General features: G+C 46.2%; 1 protein-coding gene across 1 annotated transcript in view; it reads left to right on the forward strand.

The window, feature by feature from the left end:
- The window catches only part of LOC116824344 (uncharacterized), a 27412-nt gene continuing 3257 nt past the window's right edge, over nucleotides 1–24155 (forward strand). The window contains 9 exon segments of the mRNA XM_032779546.2: nucleotides 1–134; nucleotides 2716–2768; nucleotides 5121–5265; nucleotides 7645–7751; nucleotides 9583–9764; nucleotides 9767–9821; nucleotides 18226–18370; nucleotides 19668–19774; nucleotides 21677–21812. Of these exon segments, the coding sequence (XP_032635437.2) occupies nucleotides 19–134; nucleotides 2716–2768; nucleotides 5121–5265; nucleotides 7645–7751; nucleotides 9583–9764; nucleotides 9767–9821; nucleotides 18226–18370; nucleotides 19668–19774; nucleotides 21677–21812 (1046 nt within the window). The 5' untranslated portion in view covers nucleotides 1–18.

The following is a 24155-nucleotide window of genomic DNA, read 5'->3' on the forward strand; positions in this document are numbered from 1 at the left end:
TTAAGAAGATCAGCATAGATGTGGTCACTGAGTTCCCAAAGGGGAGGGACACACTGTCTGTATAAAGTCAGTCTGTCACTATCTGAGATCAGAAGTCACCCTGAGCTACAGAGATTTTGCCAAGCCCAGAAAAGGTAAGTAGAGACCAGTCACTGATACGTTAATCATTATTGTGTCCAGTAGTTAAAACGTGCAAGAGGCTGTGTTGGAGATTGGGAAACATGTGAATCATTATTGGCACTGAATGAGATCCATCCCTGATGCAGCCTGTCTGAAGCTCAGAGGGGATTACACCAGGAATGCGTCTGATCTGATGTATCCAGCATATGGAAATGGACAAAAGTGTGGGATTAACAGGTTAGCAGGGCTCCCATTCTAGTGAATGCACTTTCTAGGTGTGTACCCAGAGACTCCATTTGGGGCCCTTGGGATCCACAGTGAGCATTACTAGCAGGGTGTCAGGGGGCATGTGACTACGCCACACGTCTCTTCTGGGCTGAGGAGCAGCAGAGCCGGGAGCACCAGGACAGCAGTGAGTGAGCGCCTTGGGGAGCCTCTCCTGGTGGCTGGGCTCTGTGGGCAGAAGCCAGCTTCAGGGGGCATCGCTGGCTGGTGCCAGGCTCCTTCGGGGGAGAGGCAAGAGCGGGTCAGGGCACAGCTCAGAGCTGTGCCACCCGCCCTGCTTGGGGAGCACTCAGTTGTGCAGGGGCAGCCCGGCTTGGGGAGCAGGGTAGGGAGGGCTGTCAGGCAGACAGACAGCACCCCAGCTCCCACAGCTTGGAGGGCCAGGTGCCCAAGTGAGCCAGGCAGCTCCTACCAGCTTCCAATCCACCAGCTCCTGGCAGAAGATGATGGTTTTCAGATCGTCGGGTGCACCCTCTCTTAGGGGGACATACCCTACAGTTAAAAAACCTCTGTGCTAAATGGATGGCAGAAATCTAGGGGGGGTGCATGCTTCCTCATTTTTCTGGCCCCATGGCTTTGCATCCTGGGCAACTGCCCTCCTTCCGGCCCTGGTCCTGGCTGCAAACAACAGAGTGGGGAAGGTGCGAAAGTGAGATATGAACATTGCCCTTTTCCTGCTCAAAGGCAGAGCAGAAGAGAGAGAGCTTGGGCAAGAAGTCTCCCTGATGAACCCCCCATTGTTCCTGAGCAGTAGGTCCTATCCCTCATTTGCAGGTAAGCATTTTTGCACTATAGCGAGCCATTTGGCACGGTGCCGCATTGTTCTTTAAGCAAAGCTGGGTACAAGGTGCCAGGTCATCATGGGATACCGGCTGCTTCTCTTGTAGAGTTTCAGTCCAGAAGAGAACTACCAGCTCCTCTAGTCTGACCTGTACAGCAGAGGCCACTAAACACCACGCAGCCTCCCCCACACCATGCCCAGCAACTAGAACTAGACAAAAGTAAAACAGCTTTTATGAGATTAAACTATTATGCGCCAAAGGCAGATACCAGGAGGGCCTGAAATCCACCAATGCCCGAGGCTCCTGCAGTGCAAGGAATGGTTTTAGTGAGTGAAATCTGGATGATGGTGACCCACACCCACTCTTTCATTTCAGTGCTCTCTGTCCCTTGCTTTCCTCTCCCATCTCCATCTCCCATTGCTTTCTTGCCCTCCCCGTTCCTTTTCAATTTCTCCCATTTGATCCACAAACCAATACAGTGCAGCTGGGGATCTTTTGTCTATAGAGGAGCTGACAATGCTTTTACGCTGGCAGGGTCTGTTCTGAACATTTGCAGCCTGTGACCCTGACTGAGCCTTCACTCTCCTAGTCCTCAGATCTGCAAATTGTTTTGTGCCCCAGGATGAAACAAAAGCTGCATGTGGGAGAAAGGAAGAGAAACCATTTATGGTAAAAAGTCCCCCGCAGTAAATAGGATCCCTCACACTGAGAGCAGAAATGAACGTCCTTGCTCGTGCCACAAGTAGAGTCACACTGGAGTCACTAGTGCCCAGGTGCATGAAGGAGGGGAATTGTGTCACAATCCTAAAGGGGCATCAGTCTCTTTGCTCTAGTGTTGGCTTTCTACCAGCCAATACATGCACAGTGACCGGAAGGGGGAGAATATAGAAAGGCTGCACAATATTAAAATCAGTGGATGAAAGTCAGCCCTGTGCAGAGAGCCCACAAGATGTCCATGCACCACTTAAGACCAGAGAGGACTTCAGTGACGTATTAGCTTCCTGCAATGTGCCTATACTGTCACTAGGACCAAGCCTCCCACCAGCACAGATAGACTTGCGAGTTTGCGTGCTTAAGACTAGCAGTGTGGATGGTGAGGCTCTGGTGGAGACTTGGGCTAACTCCTCAAGCTCAGGGACAGGTGGCTGGGTGGGCTTGAGCCCAAAATGCAACATCTGCACTGATATTGTTAGCATGCTAGCACAAGCCTGTCTACCCAGGCTGGAAGGATCACTCCCAGCTGCACTGTAGGTATACCCCTGGGGTCCTGCTGCACACGGTTGGATTTCACCCATCCTGGTTTAGGCTTTGAAGCTAAATCTCCACTTCCCAGTATAATCTCTGCTCCTTGTGACCAGGGATCTCATGCTCCATTAATTCAAACAGTCAGAAAACCTTGCTTCTGCTCTCTCCTCAGCTGCTTTTGAGGCAATGACTTATCCAGGTTGCCCATACCTGGGTGTTAATATGTGTCATTGAGTTCTTTTTCTGAATGGAAGATCAGGGTGTATTGGGTTTCTTCTTCCAGGCCCTGCATGAAGATGAAGAATCTCTTAGTATTTGCTGTGCTCTTTGCTTATGGTAAGTGCAATATAGTCACTGATTTCACTTACAGGTGTAAATCTACTGATGTCAGTAGAATTATAGCAGCGTTAAACCAATGAATCTGACCCAGGCCCACTCATTCTCTAACTTTTTCCAATTAATGGGGGTGGGGAGAGGGACTGGCTTGGCCTACGGGCTGAAAACTTGCTACAAAACCTGCCTCTAAATTCTGCACATCTGGGGCTACTTCTCTTTCCCGTTGCATCAGTACAATGCCATTAATATCAATGGGATGGCACCAGTGTAAATGCAGGGAGAATTTGACCCACAAGCCAAAATCCGTGGGTCTGGCTGCCATGTCAAGCAAGGGAACACACAACTGGGTCCATGGAGAAGATCCACAAGAGATCTACAAAGTCAGTAAATGGGGGTGTGGCCTCAACCAATTGTGGGAGAAGTCAGTGCAAAAGTCGGTGCTGCCGTGAGCGGAATTAACTCTGTGTCAGCAAAATCCTGTATGTTAGGAGGATGAGAGAGAAAGTAGAGTTGATCAATGCATTTCAAATTTTGAAATTTGTAGCAAAATTAGGGAAAATAGTAATGAAACTTCTGCATTATTGTTACCCTAATGGGGGGAAGAGGTGGTTTTTAAGCTGCCTATAGAGCTGGTTGGAATGTTTTCAAAGCCTGAACCATTCTGAAATTTGGAAAAATGCCAAAAGTCCAATTGTTTTAAAGTGAAAGAGGAGGAAGTTTGATTTCCCCACCCCAATGTCTTAAAAGCAGCTGTACTATGGCCCTGCCAGTAGCTGCGTAACCATGCAGAGGTCATCTGAACATAGGGTGGGTGGGCTCTTCTGAAACTGAGAAAGGCCTGAGAAAGTTTGCCGCACCTTCCCATGCCCCACACCTTATTAATGGTACTGCTATGTGAGCAGCAGCACTACCGTAAGTGTCTTCCCCAACACAGGATCCATCCCTTCCATTAGTGTTTCTATATGTGCCCTCTGCCAGCTAATACACTTTTTGCCTTCTAATGACTCAGTGGTATGATATATAAGACCTTTTGCAGCTAGGATTTCCAGTACGGGCCTGAGGATCTGAATTGTTCCTGCAAGTCTCTTCTGCATATGTCCCATTCTTATTACAGAGTTGTTACCATGGAGCACATGGATTTATGAGGAGAGGCTGAGGGAACTGGGCTTATTTAGTCTGCAGAAGAGAAGAATGATTAGGGATTTGATAGCTGCATTCAACTACCTGAAAGGGGGTTCCAAAGAGGATGGATCTAGACTGTTCTCAGGGGTAGCAGATGGCAGAACAAGGAGAATGGTCTCAAGTTGAAGTGGGAGAGGTTTAGGTTGGATATTAGGAAAAACTTTTTCACTAGGAGGGTGGTGAAACACTGGAATGGGTTACCCCTAGCGAGGTGGTGAAATCTCCTTCCTTAGAGGTTTTTAAGGTCAGACTTGACAAAGGTCTGGCTGGGATGATGCAGTTGGGAATTGGTCCTGCTTTGAGCAGGGGGTTGGACTAGATACCTCCTGAGGTCCCTTCTAACTCTGATATTGTATGATTCTATACCAACATACTACTCCCAGGGCATAGGGATTTGCCTCCCTTTACAGGACTATTCTTGTGCAGTGCTAGTCTCTGGGATGATCACGAATAGCTGTAAAGTAGAGAATGCAATTTGAGTTCTAGTGTCAGGAGCCCACTGACCATCTTATTAGTCTTCAACCTAGACCCAAGCATGTGGGTTGCAGCCAATATAAACTTTCACGTGACGTGGAAACAGTTTGTGCAGTACAGACCAGCAGCTAGAGCTGGTAAAGGACGGGGAGGGGAAGGTGATGAGTAAGGGCTGCATCTGAGAGTGATGGAGGGAGCTGACATATGTGTTAGTGACAGATATTAGAGAGATACATCCAGTCACGTAAAATCTCTCCCCATCAGCCTTTCTGCCCACATAACTGTACCCCTCACGTGTGTAATGAGATGAAAAGAGGCAAGGGGTTTGATTCCTCTCTTGCTTAAGCGATTGTGGAATTCTATTGAAGACAATGGAGGTCCTCCACGTTGACTCTGGTATAAGGAAGAGAGAGGTGGGGCCCAATTGTGTAATATGAATCTAAAAACAGTTTTAGATGTGAGGAGAATCAGTCCTGATGATTGGGTGACCAGAAAAATTGGGATGGGGCTGGGAGGCAATAGGTACCTATATAAGACAAAGCTCCGAACACTGGGACTGTCCTATAAAATTGGGACATCTGGTCACCCTGCCTGATGAGCTCACAAAGCAGCTTCATAAAGGCACAGGAATAAGTGTCATTTCTTTTTGGGAATACCTCCTCTCCCAGTGCTGGATACCCTTTGGCTGTTTTCCAGGCGCAGTTACGACACAGGGGAGTCTCTGGGAGCTTCAAAAGATGATTAAGCAAGTCACTGGGAAAAATGCCTTATGGAATTATTCCAAATACGGCTGCTACTGCGGATCAGGCGGTAAAGGGATGCCAAAGGATGGCACTGATCAGTAAGTTGCTGTCTTAAAAAGCGAGCCAGGAACATCAGTTGGGATAACACTTGCAAAAGGGCCTAAAGGCCAGATTTTCAAAGGCATTTAGGTTCCTGCAGATGTGCACCTAGTGGAATTTTCACAAGCACCTAGGTGCCTAACTCCCCTTAAAATCAATAGCATTTAAGCACATAGGTAGCTAGTGGGATTTTCAGAAGTGCCTATCTGCTTCTTTGAAAAGAACAGGAGTACTTGTGACACCTTATAGAGTAACAAATTTATTTGAGCAGAAGCTGCAGCCCACTTCATCGGATGCACAGAATGGAACATATAGTAAGGAGAGATATATATACACATACAGAGAACATAAAAAGGTGAGAGTTGCCCTACCAACTCTAAGAGGCTAATTAATTACGATGAGCAATTATCAGCAGGAGAGAAAAAAAAATTTGTAGTGATAATCAAGATGGCCCATTTCAGATAGTTTGACCAGAAGGTGTGAGGATACTTAACACAGGAAATAAATTCAATGTGTGTAATGGCTCAGCTTCTTTAGGCACCTAAATACTTTAGAAAATCTGGCCTCAGGGCTGAACTCACTTTTGAAAATCTGGCCCCAGGGCCGAACTCACTTTTGAAAATAGAACATAGGCTCCTGAATCATTTAAGCACATCTGAAAATTTTACCCCAAGTCTGTATTTACCCAAGATATTCTCCATCAAGTAAGGCCAGTTGGCCAGGTACTCAGTTTGTGTAAACTGGCATGGCTCTCTTGAAGTCGCTGGAAGTATGTCAGTCTATACCCAATGCATTTGCAAAAGAGAGGTGGATTTGAGTTATTAAGGAGGCAGGATTCATAAAGAGAGGTTCTTCCATCAGCTCATCCAAGGAAGATAGCTGAATCTACCTGCCCATATTTCCTAGAATGGGGTGTCCCCGTGTGTTGGAGTTAGGAGGAAGGCTACCACCTTCCCTTGGGCTTAAATGCAACAGGATTTTTTCCCTTCTGGGATCGAAGAATTAAGGAATCAGAACCATACCACTCCACTGGGCTTTTTAAGAGGTGCTTCTCATTGGTTTCTGATATTTCTGTTTTAAGGATGAATGGCACAATAAAGCCCCTAAAAAATGTACCTCTGGAAAAGGCCTGTTGGATCACATGGGCTCACTCTAAGAATCCGTGCATAGCTGTTCACTATTTTAAATTTATTTCCACACTATCCCATGTCGTTTTAAATGTCTCAAGCAATGGGGCTTCTACCCTGGGTGGATTGAGGGAGAATAGAGCATGGAGCACCGTTTTCATCCCCCACCAGGGAATGAAGAATTAAGGCATGAGCATTAGGAAAAATCAGGCTATAACTGCCCCCTCCTTTCCCCCTGTTGAAAGTTATTTTACATGCTGAGGTCAGAGTCCCTTAAGCTGACAACTGGCTGTTCCTATCAGGCCTTCCTAACACAAGAGCATCCTGTGCTGGAGCTTAAAGAAAAAGCTTGAAATCTGCTCAGTGGCCTGTCTGAAGAACAATAAAGAAAGCAAACTTGATATCTGTGCTTTCTCTCAGGTGCTCAGTTTAGTTACCTCCACCCCACCCCCTCCACCCAACATGTCATGTAGATAAATGGGAAACAAATTGAGAGCCTAAACCTGTTAATGTCAGTGGTATTACTCCTGATTTACTCCAGTGTAAGAAGAGAATCTGGCCCATAGTGTCAAAACATGTCTCTCTCTTTTACGTGCACTGGAAAAGTGTTGTTGTGGGAAATTGACCACATGGTTGATTTTGGATCAGACAGCCTGAGGTCCTTTATTTCATACAAGCATATATGCAGAGAGAGTCAGCATGGCACCACGCAAGAGGCAAACTGCTCTGCTTTCTACAAATCTTACCAAGCTTATAAAGGTTAAAACCGCAAAACGTAGCACGCTTGTTACACATTTTAATTGCTTTATTTGGGATACAACGCTAATCACAAGCAAGCTGACCAATTACCTTTCCATTTATGGTTTTTACTGTTATTGCCATTTCTAGTCAAGTTCGTGGTTTGACTGTTCTAACACCCTTTTTCTTGCGGTCTGGCTATGCAACGACAGCTGTTGCAATTTGGCATGTCCCTGGGCTTTCTGTTTTACCTCCTGATTCCCCCCTTTTCCCAATTTCAGTTCCTCTTTTTTAGGGCCTTGACCACATCTTTCTGCTCCCGCATGCCCTTTGTACGGAAAAGCAAGCCTAGCTGAAGCTCTAAAATTTCATAGCTTTGCTAAAAGGCCTTAGTCCTTGAGGGGGTGGGGGATCACTTTTCCCTGACAGTGTCAAAGGGGATTTTTTTTTTTTTTGCTCTTGTTTTAAACCTACGTGTACGTGTTCTTTGCTGAGTTCTTCCTTCTCCCCAAGGTGCTGTCAGTTGCATGACTGCTGCTATCATAGGCTCAAGGGTCATGGATGTAATGCCAAATTGAACACCTACAGCTACTCCTACCTGAGTGGAAGGATATACTGCGGTGAGTTGGCTCCTGGACAAAAAGATGGTGATTCGGTTTTGTTTCTTCTCCTAAATCAGCAAATTGCTTTTCTACTTGGCTTTTAAAATCTGTATCCCAAGCCCAGTCCACTAGGATTTTTGTTCTTATAAATAAAGAACAGGACAAGAGAGCCAGAGTCACTGGCTGGCTGAACCTCAGGATGCAGGCCCCAAATCAAGCAAACACTTAAATCCCAACAACAGAAAAGAGGAAGAAGGGGGGAAAACCAATAGAAATTTCATTTGCTTCCCACTGCGAGAAGGGTGGAGAGAGGAGAAATCAATGGGATGAATTCAGAAGGGAGTCTCATTGGAACTGGAATAAAATTGGAGTGATGTAGCGGTGAATGATGCTCCGTTTTGTTTAGAAGACGCATAAGCTAGTGTAATGCCATCTGGGATTCCCTGACACTCGTTTAGATTCATGCCCACTTACTTATTGTATAACTTATACACTCCCCTGAATCTGACTCAGTAACTTTACTGAATCACTATCAGAGATGGGAACTTGCACAAGGGATTAATGACTAGAACAGATGCTATTCCCTTTGGGTATGTCTGCACTGTGAGTCCCAGGGCCTGAGACTACAGACTTGGGCCTGTACTACAATGTTAAAAATAGCTGTTTGGGCTTGGGTTCTGAAACCCAACCCAATTCCAGGCTTCAGGGCCCAAGCTCCAGCCTGAGCCTGAACATCTACACAGCTACTTCTAGTGCTGCCCACAGTGCAAGCCTCACAAGCCCAAGGCTGTAGATCCAGGCTCCAAGACTTGCTGCCATGGGTTTTCTTTGCCATGCAGGAATCCCCTAATGTGCTTAAAGCTCAGTCCTCCGAGTGAGCCACTTAGGAACAACAAGTAATCAATACTGATAGATCGTGAGCAGTCTACGGTTGAGTTTAAGAGGGAAGAACACTGACAGTCTAATGGGCTTCCTTTATGTGGAAAGGGCAAGTAGGCTACGAGGCTAGGCACTTTCTTAACCCCCAGAATAGAATATGCAATCAAAGGAGAGTCCTGTTACCCATTTTATTATTGCGTGTTTGTATTACGGTAACAACCAGAGGCCAGGCAATTTAGAGACGGAACTTGGTTTTTACAATGTGGAGGAAACCTGCTGGCTGGCTGAAGGTTTGAACACAGCTGGCTTGCCCGTGTTCTGGAAGTGGAGCTACCTCTGCGTGTCATGATAGTTTGCTGCTTTGTCAGTCACATCCCTGTGCATGTGTCTCAATCCACTAAACTAGGATGCTGGGCTGAGGGCTACTCCCTGGGGACTTGTCTAACTGGGAAATTCTATTGCGTTAGAGCACACCCCTGTGGAATCAAGGTAATTGAGATGATAAACCCGACGGTCCCTGTCTATGGTGAGTACTATACCATGGTTAATGCTGCATCCGGTACCGTCCTGCCACAAGTTACAACATGATGGAATTTCACATTTGTAGACCGGCTCCTAGGTGTCAGCATGTGCTATCTTGGGGTATGGCTCCACTGCAATCACAAGGTGAGATTGTAGCTCACGTAGACATACCCGAGCTAGCAGTTATCTAGCTAGCTCCAGTAGTGATAACAGTGAAGTCACGGCAGTGTGCGCTTCAGTGCACGCTGCCCTGCAAGTAATTAGAGTTCTTGGGTTGGCCTATGCTGAAATGACACTACCATGGTTTCACTTTTTCAGGATCCCAACTGGCTAGATTAAAGCTATCTTGGGTATGTCACATCCTGGGATTACAATGTAGACATACTCTTATATGGCCCCATCACGGTCTCCGCAGCCAGCGTTGCCAGCCTCTCTTCTTCTCCCCAAGGCCCTTCTCTCAAACACGCATCCTGTTACTGTTTGTCAGCAGGCTTGGGGAGCTGGTGCAAAAGGGAGAGCTGCCGGTGTGACAGTGACTTTGTGCTCTGCTTGAAGAAACACGTAAGCAGCTACAAGACAGGTTATCGCTTCTATCGAAAGAGCCGCTGTGGAGGTGAGGAACTCAGGTGTTAAAAAGTTGTACGGATGCTTTACCTGCCATATCAATGTACTCTATATTTGCACAAGGTATAAGCAATGAAATGTGATTGTTTTATTATGTCTGTTTATTACATACACACATTTATAGATATACAATTTTGCATGGACTATTTAATGTATTTTCATAATATTTTTGCTTGGATCATTTTATAACTTTGATCCCATTTATATGTAGCAATATTTTTTGCTGTATTTTTTTTAAAAATTGAAATAAAAAAACCAAGCAATCACGTGTCTGAACTGGGATTGGTGAATGGAATGATTTCATGATTTTGTTACTGCTTTTGACAGGATAGAAATCTCAAGAACTGCTTGTGAATAGCCAACATGATCCACCGTAAACCATGTCATGAATTAGAGACTTAATGAGAGGGACTTTAATTCTACTCTGGTTTAATTATGTTATTAATCAGGAGTAAGTTTCTGCAAGTCTATGGAGATACACTTGTGCCAAATTGTCCTCTGTTACACCAGGGCAAATCTGGAGTAAATTAGATGAAGTACTTTGTATTTACATACATGTAAATGGTAGGAGAATTTATCCCACTGCAGTAAAAACAGTAAAATCAGGTCACTTCGTTAGTTGCTTTCTTATTTACATATATGTTCCCCTTTTGCAATGCTGGACAGTGTCATCCTAGCTGAAACTTCCAATCTTAGCTGCTCTGGTGCCATATGGTTTCATGCCTAGTTTCAATACAAATCACAAACTTTTCCAGAGAGGCATATTGCCCCACCATGAAGTTTTGTTTTAGCCAGGTCTTGAAAGATTTAGAGTATTTGAGTTAGGCGAGGTTGGAAGGGGGTGGAGAGGTTGCTCAGTATTAAAAAGCATGTGAGCTGGAAGAGTAGCATAATAACTCACTTGAGAGACTGGGTTTGCCACCAGATCATTGGAAAAGAGGGGAATTCTCTCCCTAGTGCATAACTGTCCAGCCATCCAGAGTATTATGAAATTCAGCTGTGTGTGGTAACAGGTTTCCTGGAGAGCAGGAGATCAGGATATAAAAGGTAAGTGGGTGACCAACGCAATCCAGAAGCTACTCCAGCTGTGGAGACGTTCCCAAGCCCAGTGCAGGTGAGAATTACTGATCGTCTTCACTGTCCTTATTCTTGCAATATTTTATTTAGCTCAGCAGTTCTCAAACTTTAGCAACCTGATGACCCTCATTTTGATTTAAAAATTTTCAAGGACCCCCCAAGCCTCCCGCTCAGCCCCAGGCCCTACCCCCCTTCTACCCCTTCCCCCAAGGCCCCACTCCTGCCCCACCTCTTTCTGCCCCCACTCCACTCATTATGAAACCAACAGAATTATTTGAAGATACTCCTGATTTCAATCAGGGAGTTGTCTTGACGACACTTTTGAAGTATGGCTTTGATGAACTCTGACTAGAAAAGCAGCTTCTGTTTGCTCTGTGCTTCACAGAAGGTGAGTTTTGAAGAGGAGCAAGCACAAACTCCCAGAGATTTGTGAAAGAAGAGATTCCCTTCCGAGAGATGTGATTTAACCAGAGCAGTGACATAAGACTGCTGGGGAGAGCTAAGGTGAGCTATTTAACACAGCATTATATAGAGATGTTCTGGAACTAAAGACCCTCATGAAACACATCAGAGGATGTGGAGAAATGCTTTGTTAAGACCAGAGAATTTCAAATGGATGTTACTGAACGGCAATAAAGCTGTTGGCTGGGAAACTTTAACCTGAGAAGGAACTTGGGGTTGTGCAAAGTCAATCCAAGAGGTTACAAGACCACAGAGCCATGTATGGCAAAACAAGGGAGTTCGGGGCAGCTGTACATCAGTTGCCTAACCCCTTGAAATTGTGAAAGCAGAACTTAGACTTTAAGTGTAAGAGTCTTGAGACATCTATCAGCTCTGGTACTAAAGCCACAGTAACCATATGCAGTTATAACTGTGACATTGCCAATGCAAGGCCCTGTTTTCTCTGTTGGAATATGCAAAGGCAGCACCACCTCTACTCTGATTGGTCCCATTTTCAAAAAACCAATGCTGACCAATCAAATTACAGTCCAGAGAGTATGTCCAAACATGGACCCCCCACATCAGAATGGAATAAATAAGCCTAATCATCAGTCTGCTTCCCATATCAGAGGGGTAGCCATGTTAGTCTGGATCTGTAAAAGGAGCAAAGAGTCCTGTGGCACCTTATAGAGTAACAGACGTTTTGGAGCATGAGCTTTCGTGGGTGAATACCTGCTTCGTCGGATGCAGTCTGCTTCCCCATAGCCAACAACTCTTGGAGAAGTACACTGGATCCATAGGCTGGCTGCTGAGGACTTTCTGTACAGGTAACAAACTACAACTTGTCATACATAAAAGGCAGAGTTAATAGTATTTTTAAGACAGCAGTGTTAGTAGAACAAGCCTTACAATACTACTGACTGAGGTCCACTGGCCTGCAGTGTGAAGGAGATCAGGCTAGATTATCATAGTGCTCCCTTCTTGTGTTAAAATCTGTGAATACTACCTCACGTTAAAACAGGCCACCAATGACCTGGAGAGTTCACCTACAGTGCCTCCATTTGACAAGTAACAAGGACTTTTATATGTATGTTTCTTTTCAGTCAAGTGGCCATTTGCCATATTCTAGGTTAAATGTATGAGTTACAAAGTTTGTAAATAGCTTAGTTAGATGGTGCCATTCAGGGGCACTAGAACAATTTGTATAGTGTGGGGGCTGCGAACCACTGAACCAAACTGTAAACCCTATATATGATGGAAACCACTTCAAGCCACGGAATGCGGCTGCATCCCCAGCACCCCTAGTTCCAGCACCTCTGGCATGTCTTGAACCCATTAAATTCAAGGGAAGTTTTGCCACTAATTTCAATGGGGTGAGTGTCTGGGCCTTGATCCATTGTGTAGTTGTGTGTCACTAAGAAGTTTCATCCTAGCTTTATTGTGATTTGATCTTTTTGTTATATTTTAACTCCCTGAGCCAGATCCTCAGATGGTGTCAATCAGCATTGCTCCATTGACTTCAGTATAATTGCACTGATCTACACCAGCTAAGGATATGGCCCCCTGTATTAGATTCATTCATTTGAACGCTATAAAGGCCATGTGACTTCTATCATATGAGCATATATATTTTACTCCCAGTGAGTACTGATTTCACTGCAAATTCATGAGAAACTCAGCATGGGTAACTGGCTAATTACAGTTGCTTAGTCCTTGTGTATTTTAGACTGTATCTATGTTTTCAAAGGGCCTCCACCCCCGTTAACAGGGGGCCTCACACCCAGCAGTGGAACCATTGATAAAACCTGTGTAACCCTTCTGCCAGGGCCGGGTTCAATATCTATGGTTTCCTGTTCAGGAATACAACACAGAACCGGCTTGATCCCCCACCCAGTAACCTGGGAAAATTACACACCACCCCTGGGTGCCTTTGAGCAGCAATCCTTCCCCATTCACAAGCACAGAGTCTGAGTGTAGAAAAGAAACTTTTAATGAAAGGAGGGAGGTCAGCCAACATTAACTGGGGAAAATGGCACAAGCAGGATTCATAATCCTAAAACTGTGAGCAGGATGCCTACCCCAGAGTGCATGGGGCAGTCTTCTGCCTCATGTTCTTGAGTTCTACAACCAAAAGTTACTTCTCTGTGCCTCCTTCTGCTCCATCACCACACCACACCCACTCACGGAGGTTGTCCTTGGTCAGTGAGGCCACAGGGTTCGGCTGTGAGTTCATCTCCCACCTGGGAAAGAACACACCTTGTTTGCTCCCCCATCTGAGCACTTGCTCTGGCTGGCTGCCCCGCCAGCCACTCATTCTGCTCCCACCGGCCAACTACCAGTTACCTTCTGCTGCCACCTGCCTCTCTGCTGGTCAGTCTCTTACTGATTGTCAGCTCTTAGTGATTTTCAGCTTTTAGCTGGCTGGGCAAAAACTGTCCTACCACAGGTGACATCAGCTCTTATTTAAGTACTTAAAATAACAAAGGCTCCCAATGGAGCCTATTTTGTACTATCTTTGAACAACAGTGGGAAGAAACAGGTTAAGCCAGACTGGGGATTCATCCACACCTCCTGTCTGGGACACCTGTCCCCTCCCCTCCTCTCTTACTTCCACAGGGGTCTGGCACTGGAGACCCTGGCTTAACGAGGTCCTTTCAGCCAAGGGTGACCCCCTCATTTGGGACAGGTTAAGCACAGTTCTGCTCCCCTTTATTCATACAATAAAGACAACAACGTTGATAACAGCATTTCACTACCCCTGCATTCAGTACTCAAGTGATTTGTAATGCAACACCAGCCAAAGTTGATCACTTTAAGCAACATCTATTTGCTGGATATCTAAGTAGAGTGGGTGTGTTCATGTAAATACAGTTTGCTCCTGATGTCTCTCCACCTCCCAGCTAGCTGTCAGGGGAGTTCATTCAGACCCTGCTTACACCTCCTTCCCTTTCTTTTGTTAACTGCAAGTCCCATATTCCAGTAAAAGGCCCATTCAGCTCAGTGGAAGTTTGCCTGACAAAGCGTTCCAGCACTGGGCCATATGCCTCACAAAGCATTCCATTGGGCCATACAGAGTATCTGTTTTCTAAAGCCTGCTAGAAAGCCCCTCGAATAGACGATCAGGGTGGATTTGTTTTTCCTTCCAGGTCCTGGCTAGAGAAAGATGAGGCTTCTCTTGGCATTGGCTGTGCTGTTCTCCTGCAGTAAGTGCAGTAATTTTGCAAACCCTCTAATATGTGCTAATTATGCTGGGCCTGATTCTAGTCTTGTTGACATTGGAGTAGATTCTGTGTAACCCACTGAAGTCAGTGCAGTTGTCCCGGTATAGAACTAGTGTGAGAGTAGAACCTGAGGGTCGGCTTCTGTGTTGCCCAACGCTGCTGGTACAGCCAGCTAGGTGAGGACTGCCACACAGTTAGAGACTCCTCTGGAGGCATAGAGCTAGTGTTGCAGATCCAATGGCTTATCCCTGCCAAGTGCTTGTATAGGGGGCATAGCCCAAGGGGATGCATGCTTCCAGCTTGCTGACTGTCCATTGCAGACCCTTGTTAGAGCTGCTGTGGGAACCATCCTTGTCTGCAGCCAACCTAGGACTGAGTGGGCTATGAAGGTGTCTACATCTTCTGTCGCATGCACCCACCCCCCTCCAGCTCCATGCTACGCTTTTCTCAGCTGCTGTTCAGGATTGGAATGGGGTGTTTTGGAGATCCCCCACACCAGTAAGAGGTTCTGTCACCACCTGCCTTGTAACTTGGGTGCCTTCTGGTTCATCACCCCGAAGGTGTGAAAACAGCCCCCGGTTCTCAGCTCATTTTGGCACCCATGCTCCACGCAGTTTGCACCCCCAGAGACCTGCTTGGGGTACAAAATAAAAACCAAAAGTTGATTTTAATAGGGAAAAAAAATCACAGCTTTGAAGATGAGCTAGTGAAGAAAAGCAACACCAAAAATTACACAGAAAATAAACCTGAAGAAACACCTTCCGTTGTTGCACTTTACGTTAGATTAAGTCTAATCTGTTACCTATTGCCTCTGAACGGTCTCCCAGTGTGCCTCCTTTTATAGAGGGGATCCAGCATTTCACGGAGGGCTTCCTGTTAGAGATTGGCCCTCAGTTTCTGTATGAAAACTGCAGTTTCAAGCCTCTTCCTTAAAAGGCTTTTTTTCCTTTCTTTCTCCTAGCATTGTGCCTCATGGTTATTTAGGTATGGAAATTCTAGACAGGATGTCTTAATGTTTTCCTGTTAACATGAATGGCCCATCGTTTGTCTTTTCTCCTGGGTTGTACAATGCTGACTGCTTAGAGCTGGCGTTGTGTGAACAATTGGCTTGGGAAGTACCCTGCTGTGAGGTGATGCTGGAGTTGCTCCATGGTTACAATGATAACTTTCTACACATATGTGCATGTGTTCCTTCATAACCATAACCCAGGTCCACATCTCCTAATGACCCTGAAGGTCAAAGCATTACAATTTAACTCCTTCTTGGGAAATTGTGCACCACTGCACATGCACAGAATTTGTCCCCTGCAGATTTCTTGGCTTCCCTGAAGAAAAATGACTTTCTGATGGGGAAGCAAAGGGAAGCCACAAGAGTGGTCATGCAACCCTCCCCAGCAGTATATTTCGGGTGCCCAGGGCAGCCAGCAGAAGGGTAAATCACTGTGGGGCAGGGGGAGGGACTGGGGAAGACCTGGCTGATGGCTCCTACCCTGCACTGGGATCAGCTGCTAGACCCGGCTGGGCTGGGGAGGATGGGACTTTCTCTTCCCTTGAACAGCATCTGGAGCCGTGTCAGACCCACCCCCCGGATTTCACCTCTGTCTGTAGGAAGCTCTGCAAACACCCGCCTCCCCAGCACTTCCTGCACCCATCACTCCTCAGCTGCAGGGGGAGGGATCACTGTACAGGGAGCTGCTCCCCCATCCACCCAGCCCTCAGGCATCCAGACCTCCTCATACCCAGACCTTCCCACCAACCCTGACCTCACCCGCACCCAGAACCTGCCCCCCCCATGAGCCCCACTCCCTCTGAACCACCCCAACAAGCCACCTGGATCCCCACCCTACCAAGCCCCAATCTTCTGCACCTGGATCCCTGAGCCCCACTCCCCCAGACCCACCTTATGAGCTCTATCCCCCCCACACCCAGACTCTCCCTTGCTGAACCCCAAACACCTTCACCTGAACCCCCTCTGCAGAGTCCCATTACTGTTGCACCCAGAACCCCCCAACAAACCCCTGTGCATCCAAATCTACCCCCATGCCCAGATCCCCCACTGAGTTGCCTGCACCCGGATTGCCACACACTGAGCCCTCTCAACCCACACCTGGATCACCCCACACTGAGCCCCTCCACACTTGGATCCTACCTTGCTGAGCCTGCCTGCCCACACCTGGTGCACCTGGCATGGAAGGGCAGGGCCCTGGAGTGTTTCTGGAGCAGGCCCGGTCCTTGCGCTGTGTCAGGATTGGGTGCAGCCTCACTGCTGAGTCCATGTCCCGGGGCGGGAAGCTGCGCAGTGATCTCCCGCCTCTGTGCAGTCAGTGGCCTGTGCTCCCCACTGCCATGGTGGAACCTCCACATTTATTTGACAAAATCTGCAGAATTTTAAAATATTGTGTGCAGAATTATTCATGTTTTGGTGCAGAATGCCCTCAGGAGTAATTAAAAGCTTTCTTAAAAGACCATACTTGATGCATTTCTATACACAATAGTGTACACCACCAGTTGATTCAATTGCTTATTCTTTGGGGGCCTTGTTCTCCCCTGGAGGTGTCTGGACCCTGATTGTCACATGAGGGTAACCCGTTACTTACCATGACACTGGCTCGGTAACCATCATGTCACTGCCAGGGCTGCTTGAGAGCACAGGGTCATTCCCAGCCAGAGTCATTGACTGTGATAGGAATGATCACCAATACAAATACCTCTGGGAAAATGTCGACACAGAAGGCTAAGCCTTCTAATGTACACACTGGGCCAGAATTATCTTTCATGTAATTCTATTGATTGGTATCTCACCATGTGGAGAATCAGTGCTATTTCCTATAGGAAATGTCTCCTCTAACGTGTAAGGTGACCTGTGACAGCTATGACAAAATCCTGGACAGACTTCACTGAATGACGTTTAAGTATCTTAGAAGCTCATTATGTAAAAAATGAACTGTTCAGGTACTGTTAGGGGAGTGTATGTAACTTCTTTTAAAGAGAAGACAGGACCCAGGCAAACAATGGGAACTGTTCGCTTCAAAGGACTGTTTGAAACAATGGGAAAAGACAAGAACGACAAGTATGTTTCCCAGGAAATCTCTAGGAGGAGGGTGATGCAAAAACTCTAGGTATACAAAAACTCAGCCTTTCAAAGCTTTGCATGAGAGGACTTTTTGGCTACTGGTCACCAGCTACACGAAGACAGATCAAAAGACCCAAAAATGGTATAAAGAAGTACCTCATTCACACAGAAATGTGTCAGTCAGAGCTGAGGCTATGATGAACCAGTGACCACAAGGGGAAAAACCCTGTGTGGGGTTCAAAGAGCTAATGGCCAGCCAGACCCTTTGGAATGGGGGGTGGGAGGGTGATCCCTGGTAAGCTGATCAGCATGTGTGTAGGTTCTTTTATGGCTTTTTAATATGTTTTCTCTATAATTATTTGTACCTTAAGAGTTAAATGTGATTGCTTAGAAAGCTCTATGTCATAACTTACCACTGTGGGCAGTCACAGTGTTCCTAGTCTCTGATGAGAAAGCAAAGGACTGGTGCTGGCCATTAGGCTGTCTGTCTTGCTGTGGGATAGCACCATGTAAGCTGCCTGGAAATACCCTGGTCAGGATGGAGAGAGAGACACATCTCTGCCCAAGAGACTGGGTGTCCTTGCTGGACCACAGGGGGGGAATACAGGTGCAGAGGCCCTGAACTGTGATGTAACCCTCTGCTGTTTTTTTGCAGGTGAATTCATGGTGCATGGGAGTCTCTTTGAGTTTCGCAAGATGATCAAACAAGCAACCGGGAAAAGTGCTCTACCGAATTATACCTTCTATGGATGCCACTGCGGTGTGGGGGGCAAAGGAATGCCTAAGGATGCAACTGATTGGTACAGTAGTTACCGATTACAGCAGTATTCTAAAAATGCAGGCACCACTGGTGAATTACAGTTCTATAATCCTTCCTCGAGATACCAAACAACTTGAGCTTGCTGAGTGTCTGCTACATCCCAGCTGCATCCCAATAGGTAGGACCCTACCAAATTCGTGGCTGTGAAAAACACGTCTTGGACCATGAAATCTGGTCTTGTGGGCTTTTACCCTGTACTATACAGATTTCATGGAGGAGACCAGCATGTTTCAGATTGGGGGTCCTGACCAAAAAGGGAATTGCAGGGGGGGTCACAAAGTTATTTTAGGGGGGTTGCGGTATTGCCATTCTTACTTCTGTGCTGCCTTCAGAGCTGGGTGGCTGGAGAGAGGTGGCTGTTGTCCAGGCGCCAAGCTCTGAAGGCAGCGCTGCTGCCAGCAGCAGTGCAGAAGTAAGGGTAGCAATACCACAACTCTTCCTACAATAACCCTGCAACACCTCCCCACACAACTCCTTTTTGGGTCAGGATCCCCACAATTACAACACTGTGACATTTCAGATTTAAATAGCTGAAATCATGAAATTTACAATTTTTAAAATCCTATGACTGTGAAATTGACCAAAATGGACCATGAATTTGAGGGCCCTACCCATAGACTTTGCAGAGTGAAACACGGGTACAGGAAATAGAAAGCAATAGCAGAAGGAGAAAGGAAAAAGAGTTAAGCCAGGGAGAAAAGATGGGTTCGAATTCATCCTTATTGTAACTCCACTGAAGTTAATTGAGTTACTTTAGGAGGCATGTAGCCTGATATGTGCTCACAGGAGTTTTGAAAGACGACTGAGGTCCAGATCCCCAGTTGACATAAATGAAAGTAATTCCCTGGAGCTACACTGATCTACAGGAGCTGTGGACCAGGCCCTGAGAACAGAACTGCAGAGGGACACAAAATCTGTTCCAGACGCCAGGAGGTGCAGAAGAAAAGGCTCTCACAGCAAGCCCAGAAAGAATGTGTGGGAAAACAGAAAAACGGCCAGTAGAGGGAGCAGAGAAAGTACAGTAATAAGAAAAGCAAAGAACCATGATATCAGAAGGTTTAGAGTGAGAGGAGAATAAAATCCATTGACTTCAGTGAGACTATTTGTATGAGTAAGTTTTGCTAACTGCTTAACTCTGCTTAGCCGTGAAGCTGCAGGATCTGCTTGTTTCATGTAACTTAGAAACCGATTGAGGGGAGGGATGGTTGGGGAGTGGGTTGTTTTGTGTTTCCCACATACTATGCTGTGTATCAGCTTCAACCTGATTCTACCTACAGGTGTTGCCTGCATCACGACTGCTGCTACTCAGAGTTGATGGCTCAGCGATGTCATGTCAAAACTGACAAATACCGTTACACTTACAGCAGAGGAGTCATAACATGCGGTGAGTAGCCAGGCCCATAGAAAGACAGGCACTTCCTTTGTCTCTGCTCCCAAATCAGCTCATTGCTTTGCTGTGCCACTGTCTTAAAATCTGTGGGGTCAGAACCTCAGCTGGAGAGCCTTGAGTTCAGTACAGCTGGGCCAACTTCCCCCAGCTGGACATCGGACACACAGTCCTACTCTAGACAGCCAAAGGTAAATTAGTTTCAGAATAGCAGCTGTGTTAGTCTGTATCTGCAAAAAGAACAGGAGTACTTGTGACACCTTAGGCCTGGTCTGCACTGGGGGGGAGAGGGGGAATCAATCTAAGATACGCAGCTTCAGCTACGAGAATAGCGTAGCTGAAGTTGACGTATCTTAGATCGAATTAAAATGACTTACTTCGCATCCTTGCAGCCCTGGATCGACGGCCGTGGCTCCCCCGTCAACTTTGCTTCCACCTCTCACACTGCTGGAGCTCAGCAGTCAACGGGAGAGTGATCGGGGATCGATTTATCGCATCTACACTACACACGATAAATCGATCCCCAATAGATCGATCGCTATCCGGTGGGAAGTGTAGACATACTCTTAGAGACAAACAAATTTATTTGAGCATAAGCTTTTGTGGGCTACAGCCCACTTCATCGGATGCATAGTATGGAACTTATAGTAAGGAGATATATATACACATACGGAGAACATGAAAAGGTGGGAGTTGCCCTACCAACTCTGAGGCTAATTAATTAAGATGAGCAATTATCAGCAGGAGAAAAAAAACTATCATAGTGATAATGACAAGAAGGTGACAAAAACAGACTCCAAGGAGAAACTGCTGAACTTGAATTAATATACAAACTAGATACCATCAATTTAGGCTTGAATGGAGACTGGGAATGGCTGACCCATTACGCACATTGAATCTATTTCCCCGTGTTAAGTATCCTCACACCTTTTTGTCATTATCACTACAAAAGTTTTTTTCTCCTGCTGATAATTGCTCGTCTTAATTAATTAGCCTCTTAGAGTTGGTAGGGCAACTCCCACCTTTTCATGTTCTCTGTATGTGTATATATATCTCCTTACTATATGTTCCATTTTATGCATATGATGAAGTGGGCTGTAGCCCACAAAAGCTTCTGCTCAATTAAATTTGTTGGTCTCTAAGGTGCCACAAGTCCTCCTGTTCTTTTTAAAGGTAAATAAGAGGAAAATAAAATGGAAGTGATAGAAGTAATCTATACTGGGATTTCAGACCAGCAGAGAGAAAGAGAGGCACACATTCATCTTGATGGTGTATGCAACCCCCTTTATCAGCATTCTGCAAACATCTGCCTGTGCTGAAGTGTTGTTCAAAAGGTTGTGTGCCGAAAAGGAAAGTGCCACAATTACTTGTGAGCATGCATGGGTGCCAGGATTTTGCACAAACATTCACAATGGAAGTGTTCACAAGCCATCTTGAGAACTTTCTATAGCTTTGGAACTCTCTGTCAGAGAGGGGAAACAGCACCAGGTGACTTCGATGGCTAGTGAGAAAAGAGAATTAGGAACAGTGGTGACAGGCACCAACAGTTACACCAAATGGTTTGTTAGCAGCCCCTGGGTTGGAATACGTTTTGAAGGAACAACTTGTCAGCTACTCTGGAACCATGAACCTCTAAAGCAGAAATGGTGCTTGTAGAGGAAGGGGGATGGGGTGGAGATGGGATTTTCAAAAGCACTCAGCATTGGCCTACAACTCTGCCTTCACTGAAGCCAATGGGAGCTTTGCCATTGGTCTGGATGGGAGTAGAATTAGCCCAATGCTGAACTCTTTGGGAAATAATGAATCAGTGGCTGGCTGCAAATAATTCACCCAGCTCTGATGCTCCTGGAGTTGGCGCCCCACTACCTAAGCAATTTGCTTCTTCCCTGGTCTTCCCAGGTCCAGGCAGCTGGTGTAAAAGGAACATCTGCGAGTGTGACAAGGCCGCTGCATTATGCATGAAGCGCAACTTAAGGAGCTACAACAAGAAGTATCGCTTCTACTCCAACATAAAGTGCACAGGGAGAAAGCCAAGGTGTTAAGCAAAGGCTCCTTGCAATGCCCATTAAGCCATCCCCTATTCTCATGAATTCAGCATTTCCACACTATTAAGCAATCAAGTGCTTGACCTGAGATTGGGAATTGCTTCCTATCAAGTGGTTCTTGGCTGCTCTCTCCCTAGGCTACTGTCAGGCAGAATCCAAGGAACTGCTCTTAAATAAGAGACCCGATGTGCCTTAACTGCATCACGATACATAGGATCAGAAGAGAAATTATTTTGAGGGAGAAAGCAACATGTGTCATGTTTTTGATTAAAATATTAGGAAGAACTGGTACATGTCCTCTGCCATGGTTAAGTTATGATGTGAGCCAGGGGGAGTCTCTCCATTCTCTTCAGTAATCTTTGGATTGGGCCTAAGTGCATAAATGAACATAGAAAAATGTTGATTTCCTTTGCTCTTGCTTCAGTGCAGATTTGCTTTCTACTGCTTCTGAATAAAACGGAAGAGTGTAACCATGTTCTTCTCTGGGTTGTGACTCAGAGGCATTCGACCGACCTGAACTAGTCACCCGTCAGCGTGAGTGAGAAAGCTGGAAGCAGCTCCCCCTTCAATCACTTCACGTGGCTGATTGGCTGGAAATGATTGGCCAGTTTTCCCTGGGTTCCGTCACCCTCCTGTCTTGGAGGAGTTCAGTCAGTTCCAGCACAAGGGAGGTGGATCTCAGGAAGGCTTCACCCCCAGGGAGAATAGGTGGCATAACTAGCTCTTCTGTCCCACCTGGGTGTTTATGCCAGAAGGACAGCTTTAGATAACAACAGGGGCACCATACGACCCACGTTGTGAAGAGACTAGTAAGGGGATGCTCTCAAATGATCACATCCCATTCCAAAAGGCACCACCCTCTTTTTACCCTTTAGCCATCACAAGAGAAGTCCTGGGAACTCTGTCATGTCACCTTAACCAGGTTCTCTTCCTTGGAGGTCCTTCCTCCATAGTTTCCATGTTCAGCATGCCTGGTGGAGACAAGAGAAGTGCTCCCACTCTTGGCGCAATGAAAGTGCGAACAGTTGGACCTAGTCTAGTTTTACCTTCAAACCCAAGCATTGTTCACAAGCACTGAAGCAAAGAGCCCAGTGGGACAGAAAGGGTAGGAGTGACTGGATTCTCCACCTAGCAACATATCCTGCTGTAGGGTGACACATGCTTGTGTCCTTACTATCATTTAATTATTGAAAGCCAACAGCGTGCTCCGCAGTGCACAAACGTAAAGGCCGACATATCTCTTTCATGGAGCTTATGTTCTATACAAGACAATGCTGCTCACGCACCCAGTGGATATAGTGCAGGACTAAAGGTTAAGCAGTGTTTTGTTGTTGTTTTTAAATGATAGCCGCTCAGTAGCTGATGCAGAAACATCTGGATCTGAGCCAAATAGCTCAAATCATCTACAACCTCCACTCCTCCGGGAACCTTCAGCCAGACAGTTCTGCCCAGTCCATGAACCCAGATCCAGGTCTCGATGGGATTTTAGCAGGTGAATTTTTCCTGAAGTGCATTAAAAGTAGATTATTTCCATCCAGTTACTACAAAAACCCCAGCTTTAAATCCACCCTTAGCCTCAGTTTCAAGCATTGTTGAGACTCGTTGGAGCTAAGCGACCCATGGAACTCAATATGAAGGTGCTACTAATCCCTCGCAGCTCACCTGGGGTGTGATGGAGGTAAATCAGGACTCAAGGGACAGGGGACAGGTGATTGTTCCAGAGCTTACAGATGTTGGCACCTACATACTGACTTGAACTATTGTGCCTACAGGCTGTCTGCATGCACTTACTGTCTGTGCACCTCGGCTGCCTATTGTCAATTAAGATAGGAATCTCCACCCCCCGGACTGGGGCTCTGCTAGTGTGTGCCCCATGAGTTAGTGCATTCAGTGGAACAAATCAGCAGTTGTAATAGCCGTGGGAACAGACGATGAAAACACTCTCCGAATTTGGGCATGGAAAGGTTGACAATAACTCCATGTCAAAGTGCAGAATCTCATATGATTAGTTAGTTTGGGATTACTGTAACACCTAGGACCTTAGTCATGGATCAAGGCTCGGCTCCTTAAAGGTATTTTGACACCTACCTCCCACTGAGGTCAGGAACCTAAATACCTCTGAGGTGCCAGGCCCAGAACCGTCCTGCGCTAGGTGCTGTATAAAGTGATTTGGAATAACTGCAGGGGGAGGGTATTTTTGCTGTGCTAATCACCTTCACATCTTGGCCTACAGTTGTAGCACCACCACCATTTATCTGTGGTTACACATAAACCTGCAGTCCTCACGCAGGCCAAACTTCCATTGGGTAGCCATAGAATCATAGAATTGGAAG

This window comes from Chelonoidis abingdonii, chromosome 23, assembly GCF_003597395.2.
Source record: "Chelonoidis abingdonii isolate Lonesome George chromosome 23, CheloAbing_2.0, whole genome shotgun sequence".
Lineage (NCBI taxonomy): Eukaryota > Metazoa > Chordata > Testudines > Testudinidae > Chelonoidis > Chelonoidis abingdonii.